Source organism: Anopheles coustani, chromosome 3 (genome assembly GCF_943734705.1).
Source record: "Anopheles coustani chromosome 3, idAnoCousDA_361_x.2, whole genome shotgun sequence".
Lineage (NCBI taxonomy): Eukaryota > Metazoa > Arthropoda > Insecta > Diptera > Culicidae > Anopheles > Anopheles coustani.
The window spans coordinates 4290629-4310409 of NC_071288.1; the positions used below are offsets into that span (position 1 = coordinate 4290629).

At 44.7% G+C, this 19781-nt stretch overlaps 3 protein-coding genes across 3 annotated transcripts; 1 reads left to right on the forward strand and 2 right to left on the reverse strand.

Moving 5' to 3' along the window:
* Positions 1-4: 4 nt before the first annotated feature.
* LOC131260893 (N-alpha-acetyltransferase 20) lies at positions 5-928 on the forward strand. Its single transcript, XM_058262739.1, has 4 exons — positions 5-159; positions 227-342; positions 433-562; positions 639-928. Exons 1-4 carry the CDS (start codon positions 107-109, stop codon positions 859-861), a joined length of 522 nt encoding a protein of 173 aa, XP_058118722.1. The 5' UTR covers positions 5-106; the 3' UTR covers positions 862-928.
* Positions 929-934: 6 nt separating this feature from the next.
* LOC131260891 (protein crooked neck) lies at positions 935-3214 on the reverse strand. Its single transcript, XM_058262738.1, has 2 exons — positions 3136-3214; positions 935-3067 (listed from the first exon to the last, which is right to left on the reverse strand). The coding sequence occupies exons 1-2, from the start codon at positions 3169-3171 to the stop codon at positions 983-985; spliced, it is 2121 nt and encodes a 706-aa protein (XP_058118721.1). The 5' UTR covers positions 3172-3214; the 3' UTR covers positions 935-982.
* A 4304-nt stretch (positions 3215-7518) lies between these two features.
* LOC131258983 (protein giant) lies at positions 7519-9212 on the reverse strand. The gene is made up of 2 exons (XM_058260388.1): positions 9179-9212; positions 7519-9056 (listed from the first exon to the last, which is right to left on the reverse strand). The coding sequence occupies exons 1-2, from the start codon at positions 9210-9212 to the stop codon at positions 7519-7521; spliced, it is 1572 nt and encodes a 523-aa protein (XP_058116371.1).
* Between the last annotated feature and the right edge of the window lie 10569 nt (positions 9213-19781).

Below are 19781 nucleotides of genomic sequence, written 5' to 3' on the forward strand. Positions count from 1 at the left end.
GAATCTTCCGAATCCCGATTCTGTCAACACTCGAAGTTCGGTTCTCTACACTTTTCTTGGTTTTTCTTAAAATTTGTATTTATAAAAGTTTCAAAAACTTCTCAAAATGACTACCCTACGACCCTTCACCTGCAACGACATGTTCCGGTTCAACAAAGTGTAACTAATCTGTACAGTTTTACTTCAAACATTCAACTTACGATACGTTTTGCCCTTTTCATCGCAGGAACTTGGATCCACTGACCGAAACCTACTGCCTTTCCTTCTACATGCAATACCTCGCACATTGGCCGGAATACTTTCAGGTGGCAGAATCTCCAACTGGCGAGATTATGGGTTACAGTTGAGTATCTGTTGTGCATATCGGCACGTGTCCTACGTTTTTTTTTTCCTAGTATTCACATTTCACCGGCTCAATTGTTATCGTTTCAGTCATGGGAAAAGCTGAAGGACCAGGGGAAACCTGGCACGGACACGTTACGGCACTGACCGTTTCGCCGGATTATCGACGACTCGGACTAGCAGCCATTCTGATGAACTTCCTTGAGGACGTCAGCGAAAAGTAATCTCTAAACGCTCTCAGAAGCATGGCCAAGTGATTATGATTTATGTAACTAAATTGTTAAATTTATTTGCAGGAAACGGTGCTACTTTGTAGATTTGTTCGTTCGGGTCAGCAATAAGGTGGCGATAGACATGTACACCAAGCTCGGATACATTGTCTACCGAACGGTGCTGGAATATTACGTCGGCGATCCGGACGAGGATGCGTACGACATGAGGAAAGCGTGCTCTAGAGACGTTCACAAGAAGTCCGTAATACCGTTGGAACATCCCGTAAGGCCCGAGGAAGTTGACTGATAACTGTAATTAAAATGCTTGGGCTGTGCTAAATAAAGTTTCATAATCATTACACGCCGTTTCAAATGTGCCGCACCGGGGAGGCTTTAATGTTTTTATTAGATGTTATAAATGCTATTTTCTACTGTTCGTCGTTATCGTTCGCCGAACTGTTCTGTTCGTCATCATAATCCCCCTGTTGTTCGTTGGAATTTTCTTCCGGATTCTCGTTGTTCTCCGGGACGCTGGTCGCAGGTTCCGTCTCTAGTTTACGCTTCCAGTTCTTTGCCGCCGCAAGCAGCTTCAGGTTCGGTCGGGCCATTTCATCCTCGGGGAAGATGAAATCGAACACCTCCTCCCATCCTTCCTCTACGCCCGCTTCCGAGACGATCTTTTGTCGTTTCTTTACCTTGCGCGGCATTCGCTCATGCACCTTTTGCAGGCTGCTTTCATCACCGTAATCTCGCTCGAAATCGCGCCACGCTTCTAGCACCAGCACGCGAGACTCTTTTTCCCCCAGTCCCTTGAGACATTCGTTCGCACGCTCGTAGACGCGTCTGGCAAGGGGCACGTTTAGTCCTTCTTCCTCGTTTTCGGCGCTTATTTCGAACTTTGCGTACGAAATCCAAACCTTCACGTGTACCGTACGCTCCAGAAGCCGCTCGTACAACTGCCGAACTAGCTGGAACTCGCCCTGCTGCACCTCAAAATCGATGTAACTTTTCCACAGCAACTCGGGCATGTCAAGGCGAGGCTGTTGTATCGCCAACTCGTAGATTGCCCTGGCTCGGTCCGTGTCTCCCAGCAGTGACTCCAGCTCGGCGAACTTCATCCACGTCGTGCAGTTTTCCGGCCCAAACTCGAGAAACTTTTCGTACAAAATTCGACACCGGTCAAACTCACGGAGCTGAATCTCCAGGTCGATGTATCCGCGGAACAACTTATCCCTTGGACAGCGGCCGATTGCCATGCCGAGGGTTTTGCGTGCGGTCTGTAAATTCTTGCAGCGAATTTCGAACTGCGCGTACAGAAGCCAAATCTTGCTGAACGTGAAGACTTTGTGCGGAATCAACTCGAGACAGGTGCAATAGATTTGTCGCGTTCTTTCCAAGTCCTCCGTCTCCAGCTCCTCGTACAGGGCGTAGTTGATCCAGAGATAGATATAGCGACGCCAGAGGTTCTTATCCTTCGCGGGAGGCACGTTTGCGATCGCCCGCTCGTACGTTTCACGGATCAGTTCCGGCTCGTTTTCATTCTCCACCAGTCTCAAATAGTCAAACCAGGCGTCATAGTTTGTCGGGTTCTCGTTTACCTCTTGTTCGTACTGGAACTTGCGTTTCGACACAATCACGTCCTCAATTCCTGAACGATCGCCGTACTTCTTCTCGTGAATTGTGTACGCCTTGTACAGTTCCGTCGTACGATCCTTTGGGAGATGATCCAGAGCATACTTGTAGATGACTCGGACCCGGTCGTGCTCCTTCTGGCCCTCTTCGAACCGTGCAAACGCAATAAACAAACGTTCATCGGCATGATCATCGCCGAAAAACTCGATCGCACGCTCATAAACCGTGCGCGCTCCGTTGACGAACCCATGCGCTTCCTCGAACCGGGCATATTTGATCCAATTCTTCACCTCCGGGTGGACCATCACGAATCGTTCATAGATCGTCCGGGCGCGATCAATTTCCTTGTAGCGAAGCTCAAAGTTTACGTACGTCTGCCAGGCTTGCTCTTCCGGTTGCCATTCCATCCAGCGTTCGAACACCTGCCGCGCACCAGCCACGTTCTCCAGCATTTCCTCCATGTACGTGTACTTGTACCAGAACTGGTTTGTGCGCGGCATTATGGTCACCGCCCGGTCCCACAGGTTGCGGGCATGGTTCACCTGTCGATGTTTCATCTCCATTTCGGCGTACTTCAGCCAGATGGTGATATTGCGGTGCTCATTGTCGATCGCGCGCTCCCAGATCGACCGGGCGCGCTGGATTTCTTTCTGGGACTCCTCCCACTGGGCATACTTGATCCAGTTGCTTACGACCATCCGGTTTTTACGAAGATTATCTTCAAACGTTTTGCGCTTTCGCTGCTGATAGTCGGCCAGTTCGGCGGCATCGGAGATTTTCTGCTTTGGCGGTGGTGGCAAAATCTCCAAATCGCGCTCTTTCGCCTCACGGAGCAGCTGCTCGGCGGTGATTTGCACCTCGGCTGGTGCTTTGTTTTTCACCTGGAAAATAAACATGGTTTGGGTGCGGAACGGGTTTGTAATGATGTAGAAACTATAGTAGAACTTACCTTGGCCACTTTGGGCATTTTTTGAGGTTTTTCCATTTTGATAATAGGTGCTAGTGTGGATTTAAACTTTTAAGACCTATGTGATGCTTGTTGAAGATGGCGCATCAAAACAAACTAAAAAGATGACACATGGTTACAGATAGATGCATAAGTTTACAACAAGCCTATAGTGCAGAGCTGTACTAAATTTTTTTAAACTTTTTTACAATAGGATCTCACATAAAACAGCGTAATAAATATTATTTTACTTATGATTTACAATAAATGATCAAATAATGGCTATTTGTTGTGTAGAAAGCTATGGATTTGATCGTTTGCTTCGTACATTTTAGTACAGTTGTAAGCATCGTTTAGAACATAACTCACGGATTTCAATGAAGCAGTCGCTTGGCTGACAAATTTAAAATGCCTGGTAAAACACGAAAGATTTATTAGTTTTATTAGATAAATTAGTTAAATAATCTTTTGCTTTCCTCTGTATCGCTTCCTAAATTCCATACTCATATAATTTTTCCAGCATTTAGGATAGAAGTTTGGAATTGTTATAATATTTCAATTACAATATCTACTTTCATTATTCTCATCATTTATCTTTCTTGAGTCGAAATTTTCGTATCTAGTAGAACAGTACCATTGGGATTCATTTTCTCGTCCAAACGGGAAGGAGAATGCGGACTTATTGGTTGTGGTCAGATAATTTTGTAGGTTTGCAACTCCAATGAGTTAATCCCACGCACAAGGAAGGGCAGTTGCGGCGGTTCTAACCCTTTCTATCTCTATTCCCCTCGATGCCAAACTGAACCGATCGATCAATAAATAGCACGAGGACAAACTGCGACAGAATACGGAACCTTTCATCATCGCCTCATGTGAGGGGGCGCAATGCCTTCTAACTAAACGCCAGCATGTGTGAAACAATGAGGAAGTTCTTCGTAATGCAGCTTCCGCCTTCACGGCAGTTCCGCTACTCATCCCGATTTCCATTGCTCTCTATTTTTCCGGATAAATAAACGAGCTCCTAGGGGTCTCGCTGCCGTCCCGGATGGAAAAGAGGCAATATTTTAGGGACGCGTGTCTTTTTGCATCGTTCCACATTCCCTAGATGTGGTAAACAGTGGGGCAATATTTCGTATCGAAAGAGGGGTTCGTTCTTTCTCCCCTCGCCTGTCTAATCTTGTTTGCGATTGCCAATTGCATCGCGTGGAAATGTTGTAGAGAAAGGACATAACCCTTTGGTTTCATGGTTTGGGAAACCCGGAAGAACATTATGCCTACCGGCAGGTCGGAAAATAAAGTGCCAGCAGTAATGAAATCAAGGTTTCATCTGAACTGCTGAAAAGGGGAACACAACGATGGCGTTGGCTTATATATTGGTACAAAGATTCTATGTGTATGAGCGTTTTAATTAAAATAGAGAGTCCACTTCTCCCAAATATATAGTTATGCCAAAATGGTTTGTTAGTCGAAGAGAATGAAGACATAGAACTTGTAACACATTTACTAAGAATAATAAATTGTAAATATTATGTTGAATACTCACATAAGCTTAACCTGCAAAACACACATTCGAACCCGATGTATACCAGAATATTGCTGCGACATTAACTTTGAGAAGTTTATAAACCGCCTGAATAGGTTCAATAAAACTGGTCGTTGACTTGCAAGCTCGGCTGACTGAAATCATAAAGTTAACAAATAGATAATAAAACGATTTAATCCACAACGACCTTCTTGTTGGGTCGTTTGGGTAGCTTTCGGGCCGGCTTTTCCATCTTTCCGCCCCCAAAATGACCTACTGGAGGCTAGTGTGCGAAAAGGCGGTCTTTATAATGTTAAACACGATAAGGGTAGGGAATCGCTTGGTTTTCCTAGAACATTACATCACCATCACATCCTTTCGCACATGCAGAATGTTGTGAAATAATGTCGAACCCTTCGATGGTCATCTTTACCTCTTTTTTTTACTGCCTTTCCCGTGTTAATGAAGGTACGTAATTGTTTCATCTTAAAGCCATACACATTCTCATCGTCATATACACACACATAGTACTACAATTGCCAAGTGTTTCTCATCCGAAACGAATGGCCTTTTGGGCGAACCGAAGAAGAAAACTGGGAGAAAATATTTGCATACCGTAACGAAAAGGATTACGATGCTGGGTGTTTTTTTCTTTTCCGACTTAGTCCCTTTCGTCCAATGGAAGACGGTTGACCGAAAGACCTTTTCCTTCGGTGCTGGACACTCGGGTTGACCCTTTCGCACGGCAAGGACAATTGCATCTTTTCACGAGGACCTTCGACCGATCCGGTCAAGACCCACACCATTCGAAAGATCCATGTGCATCACAAGAAGCATCTCAGAAGTGGTCAAGGTTCTGGCCCTTTGGACGTGCGGAAACGGAATGCCTTTTTAGCCAATAAAAGTAAAGATTAGGTAAAAGCGGCCAAGTTGTCAACGTTTTGTCCAGCAAACCCCTAAAGGATGTGTGGTGTCGCTTTCGCATGCATTTATGTCCTTCGGATTTGCAGGGCTCTAGGGTTGGAACACGAACGACGTTGGTAACCCTTTTTCGTTACCCAGCTTATTTGCATCGACTCGCCGTTATGTGGCAGAGGCAGCGATAGTGCAGAAGAGTGTTGCAAAATGACCAGTTCCTTTTGACCCCCGGGGGGGTTGTAAAAGTAAGGCAAAATGGTTCGTTTTTCGGCAGTAAGCTACGCAGTACGATCCGAAACCTAAACGGATAATTATAGATCGATGCTGGGCTTGCAGCAAAGGATTGTCCTTTGCCATATATTGGCAGCTCTAGGCTTTTACATTTATCACGAATGTTGGAAAATGTAGGGGAAGGAATTATCTGCAAATGCAGTGTATGCAAAATGTGCTGCAATAATGCAGAGAATTTACGACAAGAGAACGAACAACGAAAGATAATTTCCAGAACGGGTACAAACCCTTGGAAAGCGAAGGCAAAGGATTCGGGCGGCATTCCGCATGTCCTCGCCATGGCGGAAGCATTGTTCTACCCGTCTTGCCCTGCACTCAACCCGGGTTTCAACTTCCTATCCTGACGCTAGCACTGGCTCTAAGCAAAATATTTATTCAACCCGTTCGGCCATTTCCGAGAACGAACCGCAAGCCGGAAACCGAACGTTCTTCAGACGTCGACGTTTGCCAATGGCGTCCTCTTGGTACGGGACGATTTAAAGCGCGACAGTTGCACCAAAATGCCTTCGGGCAACCAATGCACAATAAAGCTGATAGGACAGTTATGTAAACACAGACTTCCGAGCGTTTGTGCAGTTTTGTTTTGTTTTAAGTTCAAGTGGCGGCACCGGCCCATAAGGGTTTTGTTTTTCTTTTCATGTCGCAAATGGAGAAATCGAACGCAAAAGACCAAAAGTTGGGAGTCGAATTTGTGCCAGTCTAGTCGCAGAGATTTAAGGGAAGTCCAACAAAAGAAAAATATTAAGTAAACATTTACTTGTTGTTGATCTTCCGGCATTGATAATGCAACTACGAATATTGCTTCAAACTATTTTTACTACAGCTGCCTGAAAACTGGCTGTGAACTGTAACTAGAACTCGGAAACGCTAGAGCTTGATTGTGATTTAAAACATTATTTAACTTGGCAAGTAACAAAATGTTTGTGTTCTGAATGGTTGAACATCTTTTTAGTTGGATCATAATCAAGAACCAAAATAATTTTGGCGCATAAGCACTTGAGAAAAATGACTCATAAAATACTATATAAACATAACTTCTTCGAAAGATTGCAACTAGTAATTACGCTACATGTTTAACATTCTCCGACGTGCCTAAAGTATTAAGATAGAATTGGTTAATCGAACTGTTTGCGTTTCGACATGTTTAAACAGACGCAAAATGATTGCTTTAGAATGCTACAATATTTTACAAGAAAGATCGAATAAGGCATCTCGAGATGGTTGTATAATTTATGTCATCAAGTATTTATATTAAAACAGAGGAGATTGTTTAAAACTAGAAGAATTCAGTTGGTTGGTTTGATTCAGAAAGTCATATATTTAATAATCATTTTGCATATTTGTGTTTGGATCCATACAAACATGATGAAACGAGTCAAATAGAAAGACAGTATGCATATTTTCATTTAATTGTTTTACTCTATTTTCTTCAAAAAGCCGCTTCTCGCTTATGCTTAACGGTGTAATACTGCTTACAGGTATCAGTCTGCGGAAATAAGTGGTTTCCGATGCTACGTAATCCTAAATTCCCCCGAAGATGGCCAACGTTCGCGTCAAGCGTGCGCTTTTCCGACCCTCAAAAGTCACTGTACAAAAGTTGTTGTGTTCCGTTCGCTATTTACAGATGGTTCGCAAGCTTCCGTTGTAGACGCGAGTTACGAGGCAACCGATGCCGTCCCGACGCCATAAAGGGACAACTGCTTCCGGGCGGCCGCCAGCTCGAACTTCAGCTCGATGTTTTCCCGCTCGAGAAACGCGGCCCGGATGGCGATCTCGTCCTCCTTGATGCGTCGCCGATCGCGCGATTTCTTGGCGGCCGCGTTGTTCTTCTTGCGCCGCTCGTAGTAGGCGGAGTCTTTCACCGACCCGCTTCCGCCAGAAGACGATGGTGCATTAGGGGCGCCGTTGTCCGTCGAGGACTTTTTATCGTGAGGCAGGGTGGCATCGCCGCTTCCGGTGACGACATCGCACGAGGACGAGTCGGTCGCGTTCTGTTTGCTGTCTCCGTCGCTCTGATGGCTGCTGTCGCTGTCGCACGCCGGGGTTTCACTTTGCAATGGCGTCCCCTCGCGACGCTGATTGGCTGCCTTCGCCGCGGCTCGTTGCGCCATCGCGTTGCACACTGACGTAAGGTTCTGTTGCTTTTTGCCCTTTATCGACGCCATGTTGGAAATCGGTGCGGGCTCCGCCGCCGCCTTCGATGGTGGCTTTTCATCGCACGATTCCGACGAAGCATCGCTCATCGTGGCCAAACCTTTGCTGGAGTTGCTGGCCAGGCGGCGCATTTTGGGGTTCGACACCGTCGGCTGGCCACCGTTGGCCGCGTGGATCTGTTCGAGCATCCGCTTCCGGAAGAGGTTGTACTTTTCCGTCGAGTTCGTGTCGAGGATGGTGTCGCTGGCGACGAACCCGGCCGCGAGGCTGAGCGGATCGCGCGGGTATGCCTTGAAGGGGCGCGACAGTTTGCCATCCCTTCCCACAACCATCGGATATTGTTGCTGCTGCTGTTGCCCATCCGTTGCATCGTCCTTCGGTTTGCGCTGACTCGACGTGACGAGCGATGTTCCCTCCGAGCCGGACTCGGAAAGTGCGTCCAGTTCCCGACCGGTCCGGATGGGACTCGGGGAAAACACAACCGATGGTGGCGTTTGCTGTGGCTGCTGAAGGTGATGGTGCTGTTGCTGCAGGGCCGCCGCCGGAAGAAGGTACGAAGGAATGGCCGGCGATCGTTGCACTTGCTGGAGAAGATGCTGCTGAAGAATGTCCGTGTCCGGCTTTGCCATGCCTCCCTGGTGGAGTTGGTGGTGGTGGTGCTGGTGGTGAGGGTGATGATGATGGAAAGCGGAAGGGCCAGTCACGAGCGCCGCCGGTCGCGCGAGTTCGTCAAAGTGCAGCAGAGACTTCGATGGCGACAAGCGACGAGCGCGCATCAGTTCACCGTAGTTAAGCAGGATTGCGCTTTCTGCCGTCTGGCCAACGGGTTCACATTGCGGGGAACTGTGGTTGCTCGGTGGTGGAGTACCACCGGCATCGCTGAAGCAATGGTACGCCGGGGAGGGTGTCTTGCGGGTATCCAAAGAGTCACGACGCTTGGAGAGGTCCAACACACCGGAATCGGTCGACTGTGGCCGACAGTTTTGGTCGGCCAGTTTCGGGGAAGCGGGTGAGTAGAGCGATGGGCTGAGGCGTGGTTCTGGAGAGACAAAACAACAAAGTCACTTGATTAGTATCGATTCACGGCAAACGCAAACATCCATTTTCGATTCTTCACACACAACCGAAACACTTTATATCGCGTTGAAACTACTTGCTTACCTGTTTTTAAATCCATCATAAATTGAGCCATCATTTTCGAGGCCGAGTTTTTCACTTTCCCAATCGATCCACACTCACAATAAAACACTCCGTTGTCGAAGCGAGTCCGTTTTCACAACTTCACGAAAATGTCTCCACTTCAAACGTTTCTCGTTTCACTTCCAGAACAGAACTGACCTCGAACCTTGACCACCCGGTTTACTTATATACCGACGGTCCACCTACGCCTGCCGACCCATCCCATCCCTTTCCCCTTTTCGCCTTCTTTGTCTTCCAAAACAGATTTCCCATTTCCATTTTTGGTGACAGGCCGGAGTTTTGCAACGGGAACCCTTTCGAAGCGGTCGATTGTGTTGAAGACCAAAAAAAAAAAAGAAGTTTACCGCTCCGACCTTTCAACTGACCGCTCGTCCATGTCGCACTTTCCCTTTTCTCCCTCTGTTCGCTCGAGAACCAATCAACGAGGGTGGAAAAATAGGTAGACGAGGAAACGAATGTTTGCAAACGGTTCCATCCCTTTCCGTTTCATCTATGGGTCCCGTTCTTCCATTTTGACTTGTTGCTGGGAGTTTTCCCTACACGCACATGGGTAGGTTTCAGGCCACGATAGCACTTGAAGCTACTGCAGGAAACCAAACACCGAAAGGGGTCTGGATGTCTGCGGTCCGATCTGCTCCCATCCGGAAACCGTCGGTACAGTTAGTTCAATAGGGATTTTCGAAGCGGTGGAAAGCGCTGGGAGCTGGGTGAAAGAGGGGTAGAATGGAAGCTGCCGTTGTGAGGGACTGCTTCAAGCATAACTTTTCCTTCCGCATACCGACCGTCATATTGCCGGATATATATTTTTCGTATATACGCATAATTACGATAAAGTTAGCGTAAAGGCTTTATTACTTTAGGTTCGACAATTCGAACGTAAGATTAATAAAGTTTTGGCAAAATTTAACCAAAGAAATTGTAGTCCTGGTTAAATTTTAAACTCCTATCCGACTTTGATTTTTAGATAGCAGCTTTCATTTTTCCTTTCTACTACATATGTTGCAATGCAGGTTAAGCTTTAAGAGCTATATAAATAAATATGTAAAATTGTATATAAAATAATATATAACATAAGCCATGTAATTTTCATTTCCAATCGAACATAAATGATGTCGAACATAATCGAACATAACTGAATGGCTTTGCTTATCATGTGAACTGAATCGTTTTGTGATTTGCAGCGTTTTCTATTTTTGAGATAAAAATATGTTAATTAATTCATTCGAGAAACATCCTATACTGAACTTGAAATAATCATATCATTCGATGAGTTTTCGGCCTGAGGATTCATTTAATAATAAACCTTGAAAATAGTTCTTTCAGATAGGTTTTTAAAATTAAACATTTGTTTTACTCATTCGCTTTTATTCTTCTCCTAAAGGTGACTTCAAAGAAAACTTCCGGGATGATTAATTTGTTTTTGAAATAGCAAGCTCATTTAGAATTAAAACTACGTACAGAAAATATAAACCATATATTTCCTTTAATGTAACGTAAAAGTTGATAATATTAGGCAGATGCATAAATTGAAAATCTGTACCATGAACCGTCATGAAATCGAGTTGCAGAAAGGAAGAGAAAGGCACACGCAAGCCACCTTCATCCATCCTTCCATGCCCGGTACGTATGCCCAGTACCGTAATGCGGAAATGGGAACCGACAATCCCTAAACCCTCACAGAGGGCTCACAATCCCTCGGCTCAGGGGGAGTGTCCTCGGGAAAGCTGGTTTGCAAAAGGAAGCAATTGCCTCAGGGAAGCGGCGAGTTGGCCACGCGCACGACGGCAGCCCTTCGCCATCAAACGACGGAGTTCCCGTCGCTGCCTGGCCAGCAGGACCTCTTCTTTCGCCCGGCGTCCCTTTCTGAAGGGGTGAGAATTTTTACGACCCCGCCAACGCCAACCCCTCCGACCCTTCGAAGTAATGAGCAAGAGCAATTCACATGAGGCGCAAAGCGGGGGAGTTCTATGGAGTTTTATTGAACTCTTTTCCTTTCCGTTTGTGGACCAAAGGATCGGTCCAATATTTTCGCCCATTAGGAAAGGTCAGCCTCGCGCAGCATTTTCGGCCGAAAGGCCGGTTTAGCGAAATTGTCGCCACGCATTGTGTGCGTCCCGGACTGACCCATCTTACGGGGGAAAGGGAAAATGTGCATCCCGTTTAATCATAATAATTTTGAGGCCCCTTTCCGCGCAGGTAGAAACGATCTTAGATCAAGGAACGGTGTAAGTGCAGCGCTGAAGATCGAACGGAAAGGATTTGGCAAGGGGTTATGGGAAAGTGCCAGCTCAACGACACCCACGCGGACGAAGATGAGGAGTTTGTTTAGCGCTTTGTTGAAGTTGAAATGGCGAAGCGTGGTATCCTTCTAAGTCTGATGCTGGGAAAAATTGGGACGAAATAAAAAACGATTACTCCTAATTAACGCTTCTTTGTTGAGGCGGACATTTGACGGGTCGAGTGAAGACCAGTGGTTTCTCAGAGAAATCGTGGGAAATTTCCCTACTGAGGCAGAAACAGAATAATCAGAATTATAATTTAATCAGAAAGTTGTGACAATAACAAACAGTAAAACTAAGAATGAATCTGAGGCAGCAAAACAACAATAGGCTCTCTTGGTATTGGTTGATTTGGAGAAATAATGGAGGAGGAGATAAGGAAAACATTAAATTTTGAACTGTTGCTCAAATAAAACTTACTAGTATACTATTTATTTAATAACATGGCAACAACACAACAACATAATCCTTTTCTTTATTTTTGATGCGTTAATAAAGAACCTTTTCTTACCACCAACGATGGGTCATTAGTTGACGTTGGTTGGTTTGGTTGTAGAAGTCAAAGCTCACGAAAACATTCGAAAAAACTGTTTAAAATCTGATCAGTAAATAAATAATCATCAACATCAACCCTATACTTCCGTCGTCGTGTGCTGAAGCAAAGTGAAGAGAACTCCTGCCCCGGTGTTTTGCATGGTTTGAAACTATTTGCCTTGCACTTCTTCGCAACACTTTGCCGAAGGTAAATCTTCCACTTTGAAGAGAGTTTGTTTCCGGAACAGGATTTTTTAAGCCAAAAGGAAACAGACACACATCGAAGCGGAAGGAAAAATGAAACACCAGAAGCTTGTTGTTGGTTGAATGGGTAAAAGAATGATAAAAGATGCGAGCAGGATCTCAGAAGAGGAGCGTGCTCGTTGAGTTTTGAGCAGATAGGTTAAAAAAGGAAATCATTAAAAGAATAACCGTTGAAGGCCAAGAGGACGCATTCAACCGCACATTGGTTAATCTCTTCCTCAAACAATCACCGGACAACGTGAACTTCGGCGCTTTTCCAGGAAAGGAAAGGATAGTCCGGAAGCGGCCCGTGATGGTCGCGTGATCGCACTGCAGGTCCGTTTTTTTTTTTACAAATCGCACTTTGCCGATCAAAGGCTTTTACTGCCGCACACTAATTGGTCTAAATCCTATTAGGCTCCTTGTAGGCCCACTGTAAGCGGCCAGCTTTACGCCGTCCCCGGCCGAGGGAGCGAACTTTTGCCAAAGCACCAAATCCGATTTGTGTGTCTGTTGTTTCATAAAATGTTTCCTTTTTTGTTTCACGAAGAGCTTCCGTTTTATCTTCTGCCACAAGCAAAGCTACCGGTTTCTGTTCGTGCTGCTAGAAATTATGAATGAATTCATCACAATCTCTCGGCTCGCTGCGTTGACGAACAAAAAGTACGATCGTCGAGCACGGAACATTCGCAGCAAGGATTTTCTCAGTGGCCACGTTCCAGCGGCAAAGTCCTCACAAACCGGGACCGGAGTTGTTATCGTTATTAAGGCATTTTTGCCGCGCGGGCTGCAAGGATTGTTTTCCAACATTTCCGCTCGTAAACCTCGGCAAAAGGGAAAGGATTCACCAGAGCGAGAGCTTTAGAAATAGAAGATTAACGATTTTACCGATCGTTACAATACTTTCCGCTCAGGTTCCGATCAAGATTTCCCAAACCATGTGGTCACGAACGGAAGCGGAAAATTATGATCCGCACTTTGAAGGAGTTTAACTATTAATTGAGGAGTTTGGCAACAGAAAGAGGAGTAGAGAACAGTCGTCAGTCCTTACCATATGGCGCATAAAGAGACATATTAATGCGTTGCTTGTATCCCGCTTTAACGTTAAGTGTAACCTGTTTCTTTTTGAACACAAAGTTTTGAAAATTAAACTAAAGCGACTCAAGGGAATACAAAAAATTAAAACAACAACATAATCAATCAACGTTCAAAAATATCATACGAAATGTTTTTCTTAGCTCAAAATAATACATTTTTGATAAAACCTCGTCAACGTTTTCCCACGCCAACATGAAAAAATACCCTTCCAACGCACGTGATAAAAAGTAACACTTCACGGCATACGGTACAGTATTAATTGGGCTTCGAGATCGCAATCTCGATGACCAAAATCAAATCAAGCGCTTCTTTGCCTGAATCCCGTTCGAAACGAGAAATCTAACGGTTCCCCGGGATACGCCTTCCCATACCTGTCGAACGTGCCGGCAACAACTCACTCTGTCAACAGTGTCAACCCTTTTTGCCCCCTGTTTTCACCGTCGGTGACCGAATTACTTGCATTAGCGAGCAAAGCAACCTTGAGCCCCCGAAAGGTTCGACAGAGGGGCAGCTTTTGCATTTGTTTGCATTTGTCCGACCGACTCTGCACGCGTCCCGGGGCGCAATAAAAGTGCGTTTGCATTTGGTGGCAGAGGATTCGGCGTCGGTCGAAGTCGGCCCTCTTCAGGCCAACCTTCAAAACGGAGGAAAAGAAAACAACCCACTCGACTCTCGGTGTCCCGGTGGCCCTTTTTAATCCGATCTCAGCCTTGAGCGTTTGATGAAAAATGTCAATTCGAATGATGATGGGAACGCACCCACGCACACCCACTGGGAATAAATACCGTAACCGGTGGCACTTTTTTTCTACAATGGGAACGAATATATTGCCGTAAAAGCAGAACACGCCTCAAGGAAGTTGGAAAGTGTTCGATCAATTGCCGAAACGCATTTTTCTACGGTTGAAGGTGCAAGGGAACGGATTAATATCCATAAAGTGACACATCTTTTGCGAGACTGTGGTTGATTGAAGCGAAATGGAAAAAAAGGAAGAGAAAAATGAATTGACAGAAAAATATATAGCAAAAGGATTTCACTTCATCAGCCTTCGCAAGTACCGTTAATTGACCTTTCATCCTGTTTTGTTTCCTTCCTAAATCTTACTTCTGAAAGGGTTTTTCATACCCAGCGTTATAAATCGTATCAAAAGACTTGGGTTGGCATTAGGAAACGAACCTGGTTCAAGTAACGGTTTTCTTGGGTTTTCGTTAAGTTGTGTCGTGTTAGGTGGTGAATATTGTACATATATAATAAAAAATAATGAAAATTCATATTAAGTGTGATAATCTGTCGAAGTTTTCGAAGCGCCTTCAAATGAAATCATAAACTATTCAAACTTTAAAGGATAAGTTTACTATGGATAGATCCATCGTGAGGACATCAATGAAGATAATTAGTTCGGAACCTTCTGAGCGCCACAGCGGGGCACAAGTTCCTCAACACTCTGGTTGAACGAGATCATTACCGGCCTTCTTCCGGAAGTTTCGGGACGTGCAGCGCCAAATGACAAATTACTCGACGTGCGTTGACCATCTTTCCGAGCAAAATGAAGAAAGCAAGCGTGATGCTGTCCGCTCGGACATTTTCCAACCAGAACAAAATCTCTCTTCCCGGAATGGTTGAGTGAAATTGCATCGGTTTTATTTACCGACCTCCTGTTCTCGGTCATTAAATTGTCTTTGCTTTCTCTGAGAAAGAAAGAAGCATTATTTTCATTCCCATCTTCACTCGTCACACAATTTGTCTGGCCAGAAACATCTGCACGGCCATGGGGCATGTTGTTGCTAGTTGCGAGATGCCAAGAGCAGCAATTTTGGCATTGGCAGAAACCATTTTTCATGAAGCCCGTGTAGAAGGGTTTCCCTCGAACTGAACTCCTTCCGCCTTTCCGATGAACGGATGGGCTTGTTTATTTGACTAGAGCCGTGTGAGGTTCGGCTGCAACAACTGCGCATCTTTTAACACGAGCGGAGTGAACCGGTGCACCGAAACACGATGGTGATTTGGTTTTCCGTTGATTGAAAAGAAAATAAACCATCAATCCACTTGAGACAAACGGGGGAACCGGAACCGCTCGAGGCATCGATTTGGCTCGTGCTGTTCGCTGTTTGGAGGAATGGAAGAAAACACGCTCTTCCCGGGGGTTCATATAACACAAAACTGTTGACCACGTGCCCGGAATGTGTAGGAGGATGTGATGAAGAAAATGGATGATTGCCGGATAGATGGTTGGATATGTAAATAAACGATCCTTCCTGTAAATTGTTCTTGAAAATGGTTTCCTAAGACACGCAGGCGAAAGCAAGAGAGACAAAAAGGAACTATCTTGTATGATTATTTCATTTGTTCCTACAATAGAGATGTGTTTATCTTTGAATCGGTTGATAATCTCAACAGGTAATAATTAGATAATGAAACCGGATGAACCTGCCCAAGACGTGATATTCCTCCTCTGCCATATTACGAGGATTGGTTCTTAACAAACTCATCAGCTCGTAAAACAACTCTTTATCCAGGCTGAACGCGTCTTTTCATCCTCTTCCGGATTTACATTTCCATTCTTGTACATCGAAGACATACGGAGTCGTTGGAACAAACGGCGTCTGCATTATTTTTCCGTAATCCCGGGGGTAAGTCTTGGGTATATTTCTCCTAGATTGTATGCCCTAAATGTATGCAACGGTAAGATTTTGCTAAAGCTCCCCTGCTCGAAATAAGGTTGCAGAAAAATGGGCAAGCGTCCTTTCGCTGCTATTTGCTAAGACACTCAGCCTCGAAACATTGTCCACGGGTTTGGGTTAATCTGATTATTAAGCTTCCTTTTCTTTTCGAGTCTTGGAGCTTAGGGTTCCACAAGTTCTTGAAGTGCTTGTAAAGTGGTAGCATTTGTCCAAAAGAGGCCCATAAGACGATGATCTTCCGTTCGGCGCAATGTGTCACCGGGCAGCAAGTGGACATTTGCCCGGAGACACGCAGGAAAAGATCAAACGAGAACTGATTTGGATCGGTCTGAAAATGGACGATTGAGATGTCTGCCTTTGTCAACTTGTGGTTTTTTTTTACCGGAGATTCATTGGCAATCATGCGTGGGAAAAAGAAAAATTGAATAATGAAACAGCAAAACCATGCTTCCGAATCTTTCAGCATAAAGAAATGAGTATTAAAAATGACCTCGACCGGAAGCGAGTACCTGCCAAGGCAGGAAAAAGCCCGGTAGCGACAATGTCGCACAAAGTTTTGGTGGTCAATCGTGAAAAAAGATTCTGCCAAAACGATCGATCATAATTCTTTCCTTTGGCGACTTCCGAAAACCCCGTTAGTAAAGGAACCTCCCAGAACCAGAAGTCGGGAAATTCCGTACGGAAGTCGCGTAGCGAATCGTGGACGTCTTTGCAGACACTTCCACCGACCACCCGGCTCGATCGTTCCCTATGGATCACTTTCACCAAAAGATACCTTCCACATTCTGAGGGGCAGAGCTCCGGTAAATGACTTCACACCAGGTTTGCCGGGAATTGCAGGATCGAATGAGAATGGCGTTGCATCACTGTTGAACCTGGAAAATATTAGGGAACAACTGACCAGACTAACGACCGATATGGCGCGTTCAGCGACGACCACGAAACCCTCGGTTGAAATGGGGTTGAAATTCCTGTTTCCGCCTATTACGGTCAGCGGCAAGAAAATGGTACTTTATGTAACACATCGGAGGAAATTTTGTTGCTACGCCGCTCCTGGCACGTAGAACGTTAGCCCTTTGACCGCTAAGAACCGGTTTGCAATGTTGTTTCTCATTAAGAACTTCACACGAAGCGTAAGAACGGGAAACATAAAACGGCGCGAGTCACATTAAAATTAATGTACCATACTTCAAGATAATTTTCTGTGACGTAAGTGTCTGCACACATCCAAATAGGCTTTGACTAGCCGATATCGATAATTAAAAATATTAGTAGGCCTGGAACATGTCAAGATATGATAAAAAAAAGTTACATACAACCCTATTTTTATCTAGAAACAGATATGAAATGCACCAATAGCCGCTAAAATACTGAGCTGCTAATATTTAAAGAGTGTTGAACTACAAATGTCTCTTTTATAGTTGGACGCAGTACGAAAAAAACGGACCTAATAGATTCTTAGTTGGTGGTTTTGAATTGAGTGAACTATTTTCAATTTCTAGTCGTACTAATGTTATCTGATTCAAGATTTAAAAGTAAATATTTTTACATATTTCTCGTTTTCTTGTTTGCATCTTTCTTTTCTTATCTAATAACCACATCTTTGTAATCATATAGTTTTTGATAAATAGATAACACCAGTTCTCGAAGTAAACACGATTTACCAAAAAAAAACTTGGCAATCCTAGAAGACTATCTCATTGTAAGAAAACCTCCAATCAACGTGCCACCAGAAAAACGGATTGACACCGATGATGTCGTACGATTTGGGAAGCCACGGGAGTTATCCTAATTTTGCACTCATTTTACGCATAGTGGCCTAAGGATACAAACAAAGATTGCGAAGGAGTAGAATGTCATAAGAATGAAGGAAAGAAGGGCAATAAAAAGCGCACAAGCCACAAGGTGCAAACAAACTCCTCTAATCGCACCTATCCACGCCCATTTCTGGTTTTTTGTTTTGCATTCCCTTCGTGTGTATTTTTCTCCGTTGGTAACAAGTTTCTTCATCTTGAAGAAAACCGAAACCTGGCCCTCCCATTTCGAAAATGAAGACACACAAGGCCGAGGGAAAAACAAACAAACATGGTACCGTCTCGTTTCGTTGCGTGAAGAGATTTCAGCCAAAACGCCTTCGGGTGGTACAGTTTTGTGAGGATCTTTGTTTTTCGTTTGCACCTTTCGAACAAAAAAGGATGATCATTTCCAAAGAGTTTAATCACCGAAGGGGTGCACAACACCCTGCTGCCCTGGTTGATAATCCGCCCGAATTGGACGAAATCTCTTGACCTCTTGCAAAACCCTGGAGCAGGATGATGATCAAATGGCACACGGCGGGACATCAGCTCGTGGGAGTTATAGAGATTATTTTCGAGGAAATTGGGATTTCGTACTTTCTTCCCAAATGCTTATGGTATGCGTCGTGTCGTGATTTTTGCATCTTCGCTGCTCGCCTTCGCAGATACTAACCGTTTGGGCTTTGGGTAAATCCTTTCCCACTAAAAACGGTAAAACCCTGTTGTGGATGAAAATATAAACCGTTACGGCTTATTCACGTGGAAAGGGAAAATGCTCGTCGCTTTTTGTCTGCGCAAAAGGATGAGAGATTTGCTGAAAAGAAAAAAAAGGATTCGTTCCACATTCTTCCTGAATTGAACCTCAACTGCAGCTTAAGGCTGGGAAAGAGGTGTCAAAAACAAATTCGTCATATGGCACGACATATTGGTAACGTCGAGAAGCAGCTACTTTTTCCCACATGTGGAAAGGAGAAATGTACGTTTCCAAATGCGGAAGGAAGTGTCGCGATGGGATGCAGAATTCAATGGCGGGTAAATGTGAAACACAAATGTTGGTTAGTCAAAAGAGGGATGACGACGAGCGACGGATTTGGCCACAATTGAAAGGTGTACGGTATTTTATGGTTCAATCGGAAGGTTTGTGCTCGTCATTCCACGTGGCATTCAAACGAGTAACGGGTGCCGTTGAGTCCCACTCCTAATCAAGGATACTTTTGCTGCATTTTGTGGAAGGAAAGTTCACCTTTTCCCATACCCAAACGCGATTGAACGATTGCCTTCGAGGAAAACCTTTGGCGACAATTTGAATGAATTTATCCAAGCAATTTGGAGAAGGTAAGAATCGACATGAAATTCAATCTGATAATCATGACGGAGCAAGTTTTACATGTTGTTCATTTACCTAATTTCCTAACAAGGTAGGCTATGAAACGATGACACAACATGACCGGATTAAATGAAACATAAACGAACGAAAAAGAGCGCTGATTAATCTTCAATTCATTCTTCGCTCCAACAACTATTTGATTGTTGTTTAAATTTCTATCATGTTGTAATCTGTTTTCCCTAAACGGAGATCAATAATAGACAACAAAACGAGCTGAACACGAGGATTCCAAGGTAAATGCCTTCTGTCTTGTACCTTTCGAACCATAAAACCGAACCTTTCGCAATGTCGTCGTCTGGAAGCCACAAAGTTAAGCGTAAGGCTTTGGGAGATAAAGAAAGCACCAAAGAAAGTAAAACCAAACAATTGAAAAATTCGAGGAAGCTGCAGCACCGAAATGGCATAATCCCTTGTGCGCTTTGCGGTAACAAACCTGTGGCAACAAACGGTCGTTTTGAAGGAGGAGGAAGGAAAAAAGGGAACAAGCTACTTACCGCAGGCCGGCCAAGGAAGGTTTCCTTCGGTACGCTTGACCAATACCTCGAA